The following is a 10,248-nucleotide window of genomic DNA, read 5'->3' as shown; positions in this document are numbered from 1 at the left end:
ACAGCCAGGTGTGTGTGTATATGTGTGTGTGTGTGTGTGTGAGTGTGTGTGTGAGTGAGTGGGTGTGGGTGTGGTTGTAGCCGGTGAGTCTGGCAGGGTGACTCAGGAACAGGGAAAGTGAAGTAAGAATGTGGTCCTGGGACTGCCCCCCACCCCCAGGCGACATTCAAATCCCAGCTCTACCCATTTGTGGCTGTGTAACATCACATAATTGACTTTAGACTTCTGTGCCTCAGTTTCTTCTTGTTTAGGTTGTTTTTTTGTTTGTTTGTTTTTTCAGATTGAGAATAATTATGCCACCAAGTATTATGGAACCCATGTACCAGGCCCAGTCCTGTGCTGAACTATGCCTGGGGACAGCAGTGATGGGGCATAAGTCCAGCAGGGGAGACAGACCCATCACCAGACAGTGATGACCCAGAGTGGGCAGGGCTGGGATGGAGATGCTTGATCCAGTGTGGGGGTTAAGGAGGGCTTCCTGGAGGAGGGGGCATCAAAGTTTCCTTGGAGGGTGTGGATTGTGTTGATCTTTTTCAGGGCTCTAGCCTATGTCTTCCCCTTGCTCCCTTCCACATCCCTCTCTATTTCCCATTTTCAGTGTAATAAACACCTACTGTGTGCATGGTGATGAACCAACCTGGGGTCCCTCGTTTTGGGCAGCCCAGTCAGGGAAGACCATGGCAGAGCAGTAGCCTCAGGTTGGGGTCCAACCCAGCTCTCCCCTTCCTGACAAGTGACTTCACCTCTCTGGGCTTCATAACTTTTTTTTTTTCCTAATGTTTATTTATTTTTGAGAGAGAGAAAGAGAGAGAGAGTGCGAGCACAAGCGGAGGAGGGGCAGAGAGAGAGCGGGGACAGAAAATCTGAAGCAGGTTCTGTGCTGACAGCAGATAGCAGGATTGGGGGCTCGAACTCACAAACCATGCGATCATGACCAGAGCCGTAGTCGGACGCTTAACCGACTGAGCCACCCAGGCGCCCACCCCTCTGGGTTTCAATGCCCTCATGGAATTAACAGGGCCCAGATCCCAAGGTACTCATGAGGATTCTTTTGGGATCATGAAGTTCAAAGTCCTCAGCACAGGACAAGTAGAGAGTTGCTCCATACATTTGAATCCTAGCCCCTCTCCCCCAAAGGCGCAACCCCTACCCTGTCCCATAGCCTTCTGCCTCCCAGCAAGGAAGCACTCAGAATTCTCTATGGTATTTTTATTGGAGGGTGGGGTCGATATGGACATCACAAAGTCCTCCTGCCGAGAGCCGGGGTATGGGAAATTTTGGAGCCCCCTCCTGGGGCACAGCCCAGAGGACAGAGGCAGCTCTCTTGGTATTCAGACCATGGGAATTCTGAAATTTTTGAGTCCCTCAGCAAAGGAGGTCATCAATTTCCTGTAGGGGAGAGAGGGAGAGCAAGAGAGGTCATTGTGTTTTGTCTCCCCTCAGGACGCCCCAATCCTGCCCCTTACCTGACTCCCTATCTCCTCCTTCCCCCAAAGAAACAGCATAGCTCCCACATCTGTGAGACTGGGTAGAGCCTTGGGGTGGGTGGCCCAAGGTCGGGGTTTCAGTTTTCCAGATGGATCAGAGCCCTTTGAAGTCAGAACGCTTCACCCTGGCCTAGCTGTCAAGGCTTGCTGTCTCTTGCTACGGAGCACACTCTTTCCTAGCTTTCTTCTCCTTACTTATTCAAGGGCACTCTTCAGAGCCTCCTTATCTTTGCCCAGGATGTTCCCCTTGCCTGGAATGCCAGTCTCTCCTTGATTTTGTACGTGTCTTCCTGGCTCAGGGCCTTTGTAGTCACAGGGAACATTCTTCCCATGTTTCTAGGCCTGGCTGGATTTTCCTAATCATTCAGATCTCTCTCTTTTTTTTTTTTTTTAAGTAAGACAGCCAAGTGCCCCATGAAGCGGTAACGCTTTACTTTTTTTTTTTAATGTTTATTTATATTTGAGAGAGAGAAACAAAAGTTGAGTAGGGGAGAGGCAAAGAGACAGAGCCTGAAGCAAGACCCAGGATCTGAGCTGTGAGCACAGGGTCCGCCGCGGGGCTCGAACTCACCAACCGTGAGGTCATGGCCTGAGCTGATGTGGGACCCTCAACCGACTGAGCCATCCAGGCGCCCTAGCACTAACGCTTTAAATTGAGATCTGAAAAAGGAGCACCTGGCTGGCTCCAGTCAGTGGAGCATTCGACTCTCGATCTCCTGATCTCGGGGTCATCAGTTCAAGCCCCATGTTGGGCATAGCGCTTACTTAAAAAAAGAAAGTGTCTCCACTTCAAAGGGGACCCAATAACCAAATCTACAAAAGCCCCTCCCCAGTCTTTGGTTGTCTGTAAGCCTACCCTGTTTAATGTCATCTGGGTGCTTAGCTCTGTTTGGGCTAATCTCCTGGAAATTCACTAGTTTTACAGTCTGTTCCCTGTGGGCTGGGACTTTATCTTATTCACCACGATTATTCCCCACATTGGAACAGTCCTGGACACTTAGCCCAATAACTATTTGTTCCTGAATGAATGATTCTCTAAGTCACCGGATGGAGTCAGTGTTGGTTAAACGGTGTATTGAGCATTTACAATGTGCCAGGCACTACGCAAATCCCCTCCATTTTAAATTCTTGGAAAAAGGCTCAAGATGTACTCCCGAGATCACACTGAGAGTAGTGAGTCTTGGCTGGCCTGTGGACCCAGGTCCGACTGATTCCCAAGCTTGGTCTTAACACCACGCAGCACCATTTCTACAGTGTGGTCTAGATGGGAGTCGGCAACCTGTCCCCCACATCTGAGCACTCTGTGAGCCAGCTGTGACCACGGGGGAAGCTGTCAGCCGCTCCAAGCCTCAGTTTCCCCACTCTGCTAATCGACAGACCCAGCCCTCCCAAGCCCTGGGAAGATTCCTAACTGAGTCGCCTCAGGAATGCTCTCGAAGGCGTCCTTCAGGTTGTTACCAAACTCCTTCAGCGAATTGGGGATGTTCCTGAAGGTGCTGGCGATAGCTGGGGCCCCCTGGGCCGGGGCTGGACCTGTCCAGAGATAGGCAGGGGTACAAAAATTTCAGTATTGGGAGCCCTTAGGATGAGATACCAGAGATGAGAGAGGAGCTACTGTACTTGAAAGTGATTCTTGGAGGTCGTGGTGCTAGAATCGGAAGGAACGGAGTGGGGTGCGGGGGGTGCGGGGGGCGGGTACTAACGCGACCAGATGGAGCTCAAGCTGCTGGGTGGGTATTCGCTTACTCTCAGCACGGCCTCCTTCCCCGCCCCTTTCCAGACTGTAAACGCATGACAACCAATCGTGGAGGGGCGAGTGCATACATCATCGGTTGCTAGGGCTTCCCGGACAGACTTGCCCGTCGCTGGACCGCCCCTCAGAGAGCCCTCACCCATCTCTGCAGGGGTCGGGTGTGGGGGTGTCGGTGAGACATAGGAAAACCAGGGCACAGAACGGGCCGCTGCGCTCCCAAGGGACCTCCAAGTTTGGGCCCCAGGCCCGTGTCCAACTTCAAGCTTCCAAATCTCAAACTCCCAGATTCTCCTATCCCACTTTTACCTTCCAAAACCATCAACAGAACCACCACCAAAACCGGGAGACACAGGATGAGCCTCATGGCTGGACCGAAGGGGCGCTCTGGAAGCAGAAGCAGGGGTGGGAGTGATCGGTGACACCCCTCCTCCCTCCCCGAGGTTCCTTCCACCCCCTTTTGTAGTGCTCTTGGAAGGGCATCCCTCCCGGGCATTGAGCACCAACCTGGATCCGTGGAGCCACAGCGACGAGGGGATGGGAGGTCCCGGCCGAGCACAGGCCTTTATCGGGCTGGGGAGGGGGAGGCGGAGGGGGCGGGGAAGGTTAATCCCTCCCCTTCAGCCTCCTATCCCGTCCTGTGCCCACCTACCTTTTCCTCTTCTGCCCCTGGCTGCTGGTGGCGGGCGGGTCAGGTGCGGCCTAGGCACACCCCTTAGGGACAGTGCCTCTTGGTGTTAAGCACCTGCACCTCCAAATCTCCCTGATGGTCGGTGGATCTCAGCCCCACAACAGGGGACTGCCTATATTCTCCACCCCCCGCCCCCCAAGCCATCTTCCCTCTGGGCTTTCTCCTGCATAACACCTTTCTTCAGGCCTCAGGGGTTGTCTCGGTCACTCAGTCACTCTGTAACTCCATTCGCTGTAACTCCCCAGGCCTCCTCCTCTTCCACCGCCCCTCCCTTCTCAGCAAGTCCCTTCAGCGCCAGCAACTGGGGTCACCCAGTCTGCCCCCACATTCCTACTCCCATGCTCCCATGCCACCTGCAGTCTTTGTTTCAGACTAGCCCTCAACCCCCCCCTCCCCTTCATCTCCCTGCATCCGGGAGCATCCCGGACTTCCGTGGATGCGTCCTGGGGTCTTAGTCCCACAGCCCCCAATCTCTTCTGGGAGGGGGTCTTTTCAGCCAGTCTAAACTGCAAAGCTACAGCTTCAAGGATCCCAGTGTGTGTGCTTCCATCCATTCCCCGAGACCCCTCCTTTCCCTCTGTCGACCCCCCCCTCCCCACTCCCCAGGCCTCCAGGCCCCCTGGTAAACACTCCATCTGCCCTGACTCACCCCCTCGGGCCCCTCCTGGCACGAAGCACTCCCCCCCTCGCCTCCCCTCCACCACATCCGTCCCTCAGGGCTGGAGTCCAGTGTTTCCCCCACCCCCTTCCCCTGGCTGCCTTTGACCGCCAGTGATCCCTGGCAGCTGTGGGGAGGGCGGCCCTGGCCTCAGACTCGAGGTTGGCTGGCCTTGTGCCCCCACAACCACGTGTCAGCTTGGGGGTGGCGGGGGGACGGTTGTGAAAGGGATGCACAGACATGACCCTGGCAGGATTGCGACAACCCCCTGGCCAGCTCAGTGCCTCGAGTCCCTGTCAGCCCCCCAGCTGTCTCCCCAGACATCTGCTTTCCCTGTGAGCCTAGCATTCTCCAGACATCCACCCAAGGGTCTGCTTCCCTTCCTTCCCCACCCCACCGGAATAGAACACCAGCTTTGCTTTTCCAAGTCCCATCCTCAACCCAGCTCAGGGCCTTCCGTTTACAGATGGGGAAACCGAGGCACAGCCAAGCACATTCAATGGCTCAGCAAGGGGCTAAGGGGCGGCGGGGTGTTTCCTTGTCCCTCCCCTTTCTGGACTCCTGGGAGTCGCCCTGGATCTCTGTGGGGATCAGCCTCCGCCCCCACAGCACCCCCTGCCAGCCTGTTCCCCCAAACTTCTTTAGTCCCTGTGCTACCTCTAGACCTGACTGCTCACTTCGTCCATGAGAATTCAAGATTCAGCTCTTCGAGGGGAAGAACATGGCTGATGCCAGCCCCCGCATTGACATCTGTGGTTCAGAGGGCTCGGCCCCAGCTCCAGGGCATACCGTGAATCAGCAGCACGCTTGGCTGGGACTAGATCCCCTGCCTCTGAGCCCACTGACCCCTCTCCTCCTCACCAAGCCTGGGGTGAGTCATCTGGGGGGGTGGGGAGGAGAGCCTGCCTCCCCAAGGGCGCTGGGGGCAGCTGGCAAAAGCCAGGAGCGAAGAGTGTGCACCAGCCACACGGAGGAGCACAGGCTTGGCCCGGGAGTTACCAAGCTCAAGTCCTGGCCTGTCCCCTGGGCTGGAAACCCTGCTCCCCTCGTCTGGGAATTGAGGGGGTGGGGAGAGAACGCCAGCAGCAGGGGCTCCAGGCTCCAGTCCTCACTGCCCTGAGTGTCCACTCCCACCTGCTCCCCACCGCGGACTCCAGGACTCTACCCGGCGGGGCAGACCCTCCTGAGGGTGGGCGGGATGGGCAGCTTCCTTCTCTTGAGCTGGGACTGGCACCCAGTAAGCTTGTTGAGATAGATGAGAAGTCAGCAGTGCAGCTGGGGGACAGAAGGGAGGCGGATGCGGGCAGGCACACAGCTCAGATGAAGAGACCTGCTGACCCAGAGGGAACGAGGGGCCCAAGTACAACAGAATGGTGGACAGGACACACCCCAGATGGAGGGAGAAGGGAAACAAGAAACAGGCAGGGAGGAGGAGGTGGGGGGAAGAAACTGGAGGAGGAAGAGATAAAAGATAGAGGTGGAGGAAAACAGGAAGCCAGAAGAATGAGGCTTCTCAGCCTGGACAGGCCAGGAGGCCAGGAGAGGGCAGGAGGCAGAATTAGGTGAAACAGGGGAGCAACAGGGGTGCCTGGGTGGCTCAGTAGGTTGAGCGTCTGACTCTTTGATTTCGGCTCAGGTCTGACTCTTTGATTTTGGCTCAGGTCATGATCTCACCATCGTGAGATTGAGCCCCCCGTCGGGGTCTGCACTGTCAGCACGGAGCCGGCTCGGGATTGTCTCTTTCCCTCTCTCTCTCTCTCAAAATAAATAAATAAACTTAAAACAAAAAAAGTTAAGGGGTGCCTGCGTGGCACAGTGGATTAAGAGTCTGATTCTTGATCTTGGCTCAGGTCATTTCATGGTTTGTGAGTTCGAGCCCTGCGCTGGGTCTAGGGATTATTTAAAAATAAAATCTTAGGGGCACCTGGGTGGCTCAGTCGGTTGAGCGGCTGACTTCGGCTCAGGTCATGATCTCGCGGTCCGTGAGTTCGAGCTCCGCGTCAGGCTCTGTGCTGACAGCTCAGAGCCTGGAGCCTGTTTCAGATTCTGTGTCTCCCTCTCTCTCTGACCCTCTCCCGTTCGTGCTCTGTCTCTGTCTCAAAAATAAATAAATGTTAAAAAAAAAAAAAGTCTTAGGGGCACCTGGGTGGCTCAGTTGGTTGAGCGTCTGACTTCGGCTCAGGTCATGATCTCGCATCGCAGTTCATGGGTTCGAGCCCTGCGTGGGGCTCTGGGCTGACAGCTCAGAGCCTGGAGCCTGCTTCGGATTCTGTGTCTCCCTCTCTCTCTTTCTGCCCCTCCCCTGCTTGTGCGCGTGCTCTCTCTCTCTCAAAAATAAATATTAAAAAAAAAAAAGAAAGAAAAAGGAGAGTGATAATAGTAAAGGCTCAATCATAATGGCAGTGGTCCCGGGGCCTTTGAGGTCACAACTCCAGGAAGCAGGTACTATGAAGCTTCCGAGCAAGCCAGGCTCGGGAAGGTGGCTTTTTTTCTTGCCCCTCCCCCCCATCCCCCCTTTGTCAGAGGGGACTGCAAGGTTTAACCCGGGGAAAGGGGATCTGTTCCAGAACCATGTCTCAGAGACAGAAGGGAAAGAGAAGTACGGAAGAGACAGCGAGTGGGGCTGAGCAGAGACAGAGCGAAAAAGGGAGCCTCTGAAACGGGCAGAAGGAAGCAAACACGGAAATCAGAAGAGACAAAGAAGCAGATGCACGAGCAGAGGGCACAGGGCAGAGCGGCGTGGTGGCCGAGCAGAGGGCACAGGGCAGAGCGGCGTGGTGGCCGGGGCGAGAAACGGAGGCGGGAGCCGGGAGAAATGACACACGGAGGTCCAGCGGCTGCTGTGGAGCTTGGTGAATCTTTATTAAGCTGGGGCCTTCCAGGAGGGCGGCAGGGACAGGGCCTCCTGTAGTCGGGGGGGGGGGGGGGTGGGGGGTGGGGCAGGGGCGCGGGGGCAGGAGTGGGGCCCTCACTGTTTCTCCACTGGCGCCGTGGTGGGGCTGGTGCCCACGGCCGCCTGCAACTTCTCCACCAGCCCGGCCCACTGGCGCTGCATGTCTTGCACCAAGGGCTCGAACCAGCTCTTGAGGCGGGCCTGGAAGGCCTCGGCCTGCTGGCGCATCTGGTCGGCCTGCTCCTCCATCTTGACCCGCATCTCCTCCACCTGCTCGCGTACCTCGTCCAGCCGCCCGCGCAGCTGCTGGCCCAAGGCCTCGGCCCGCTCCCGCAGCGGCTGCGCGGCCACGGCGGCCACGTTGGCGTTGCGCGCGCGCGCCTGCTCCACCAGCGGCCAGAAGCGCTCGCGGATGGAGCTGACGCTGCGCTCGGCGCCCTCGCGCACCCCGGCGCGGTACACGGCCAGGCGCTTGTGCAGGTCCTCGGCGTCGCGGAGCAGCCGCTTGCGCAGCTTGCGCAGGTGCGAGGCGAGGCGCGCCCGCAGCTCCTCGGCGCTCTGGCCCAGCATGGCCTGCACCTCGCTGCGGTACTGCGCCAGGCGGTTGCGCACGTCCTCCATGTCCGAGCCCAGCCGGGCCTGCGCCGCCTGCAGCTCCTTGGCCACGCGGGCCTGTGTCTCCGAGGCCATGGGGCCCAGCTGCTCCTCCAGCTCCTCCCTGTAGGCCTTCACCTCCTTCATGGTCTCCTCCATCAGCACCCTGGGGGCCGAGAGGGCGGGAGCGTGTGCGTGGGGGGGGAGGAAAACCGAGGTGGGGGGGGCAAGATGGGGACAGAGACACACAGGAGCGGAGATGGAGAGGGAGGCGGTGCGAGAGACTGAGCTAGCCTGACGGAGGGGCGGCCAGAGGCGGGAGGAGCTGAGAAGGACAGAGAGCCAGAGACCGCCAGGAGCCCCGAGCGGAAAGAGGAAGCAAGATGTGAGCAGGGACGCCGAAGAGTTGGCGACAAGGACACAAAAGAGTCCCGGACCGGGGGGGAAGGCTTGGGGGTCCAGAAGGAACGGCCCACCAGGAGCGTCAGGGGCACTCACGTCAGTTCCTGGGTGACCTGGGTGTTGAGCACCTCCTCCTGCACCTGGTCAGACAGCGTCTGCACCCAGCGCAGGTAATCCCGGAAGCGGCCCAGCGCCTGCTCCCAGGGCTGGCTGGCCTGCCACGGGGCCTCCGGCTCCAGCTCCCGCTCCAGCTGCGGCTCCGGCTCCACATCGGCCCAACATCCTGCGCAAAGCAAGTTCACGGGCAGTCAGGCTGCTCTGCCCCCTCCAGGCACACGGCACCTGGTACCCAGTAGGTGCTCCACGAACGCGGGGCTGCTTTACGAGGCACTGGGAGCCCGTGGAAGGATGCCCAGTGCGTTTGACCGGCTGGCAAGCGTATGTGTGTCTACGCCTGCTCCACGCGGGGCCGTGTGGTGGCGATCGGGAATAAAACTAGTCACGGCTGACACTAATCTGGTGCTTGCTACCTGACGACAACGCGTTAGGAACTGTTAGAACTCCCATTTTAAGGACGGGGAAACCGAGGCCCAGAGAGAGTAAAACAGGTCCACAGAGCCAGCGGATGTGAGAGGCCTCCCCTCAAGGGGGAGACAGACCCGCAGAAGGAGGGACCCAGGGATGGAGGAGGGCAAGGTGGGGGGGGGTGCACGTGAGGATGGGAGGGGAAGGAGGCGGGGAACCCTGAGCAGGCCCCGCCCCCATACCTGCCAGGAGCGCGACCAGCAGCGCCGCCCACAGAACCTTCATCTTCCAGCCTGCGATTGGTCAGTATGGGTGAGAAATGTCAATCAGCAGCCAGTGGGGACCCCTCCCACCCAGAGCCCCGCCCCACCCGTTCCGGGCCTTCCAAGTCTCGCCGTCGCCCCGCCCCGTATCTGCATCAGCCTAATCCGACCACAAACATTTACCAAGCGGCCCCTCCATTGTCTATTTGGCTCCCTCATTGTCTCTTCCTATCTCCCCGTCCCCAGGTCGGCCTCTGCCGCCCAAATTCCATCCCTCTCTCCCGGGGTTCAAATTCCAGTCACCCTGCCCCGAGTTCCACGTGAGCCCCAACTCTGGTTTGTAAGTTCCAACTTCGCATTCCTCGTCCTGCCTTCACATTCTAAGCCCCAACTTCACATCTAAACGTCATTTCCCACCTATTAGCTAATTTAATGCTCACTTGAAAGTCCTCCGATGAGCGCTCTAGCTACCTGACCGCCACCCCTGCCTCCCGCCCCGCCCTCACCCCCACCCCTGCTCCTCCAACTAATGGAGATCTGAGGCGGCACCGAGTAGGTGCTCAACAGATGACAGTGACAATTCGTGGGCTCCTGATATGTCTCATCTGGGTCTTCCTACAGGTCCAGCTCCCCCCCCCACCCCCCACCTTCCAGCCAAGACGGAATGCCCCTGGGGCCCGCTCCTCCCCTCGATCCGTCCCCTGCTTCGGTCCTGACCCTGGCGTAGGACAGTCACCTAGCCCCCGCCCATCCCTCACAGAAGCCTTGAGCTGGTCCCTCAACTGTTTCTCACCGGCTCCTGGGGAACCTCCTCCTTTGCCTCCGCTGGGGCTGACTAGGACTCAGGGATCCCAGACTCGTCCAATTATAAGGCTCCCCCTGCCCCGCCCACTCCTCCAGGGCCAGGGCGGCTGGGCCAGCCCCCAGTCACGAGGTGGGCTGTTCCCCCCCCCCCCCCTTCACACAGCCGGCAGGGGGAAGGAGG

General features: G+C 58.5%; 2 protein-coding genes across 2 annotated transcripts; both read right to left on the bottom strand.

Moving 5' to 3' along the window:
* Window positions 1-1,194: 1,194 nt before the first annotated feature.
* APOC1 (apolipoprotein C1) lies at window positions 1,195-3,695 on the bottom strand. The gene is made up of 3 exons (XM_015070758.3): window positions 3,547-3,695; window positions 2,900-3,020; window positions 1,195-1,389 (listed from the first exon to the last, which is right to left on the bottom strand). The coding sequence occupies exons 1-3, from the start codon at window positions 3,602-3,604 to the stop codon at window positions 1,332-1,334; spliced, it is 237 nt and encodes a 78-aa protein (XP_014926244.1). The 5' UTR covers window positions 3,605-3,695; the 3' UTR covers window positions 1,195-1,331.
* A 3,729-nt stretch (window positions 3,696-7,424) lies between these two features.
* Window positions 7,425-10,163, bottom strand: APOE (apolipoprotein E). The gene is made up of 4 exons (XM_027037756.2): window positions 10,057-10,163; window positions 9,243-9,293; window positions 8,572-8,758; window positions 7,425-8,239 (listed from the first exon to the last, which is right to left on the bottom strand). The coding sequence occupies exons 2-4, from the start codon at window positions 9,283-9,285 to the stop codon at window positions 7,555-7,557; spliced, it is 915 nt and encodes a 304-aa protein (XP_026893557.1). The 5' UTR covers window positions 9,286-9,293; window positions 10,057-10,163; the 3' UTR covers window positions 7,425-7,554.
* Between the last annotated feature and the right edge of the window lie 85 nt (window positions 10,164-10,248).

Source organism: Acinonyx jubatus, chromosome E2, assembly GCF_027475565.1.
Source record: "Acinonyx jubatus isolate Ajub_Pintada_27869175 chromosome E2, VMU_Ajub_asm_v1.0, whole genome shotgun sequence".
NCBI classification, from domain to species: Eukaryota; Metazoa; Chordata; class Mammalia; order Carnivora; family Felidae; genus Acinonyx; species Acinonyx jubatus.
Note: the sequence above shows the minus strand (reverse complement) of the source record. Positions and strands in the feature narration are given on the sequence as shown.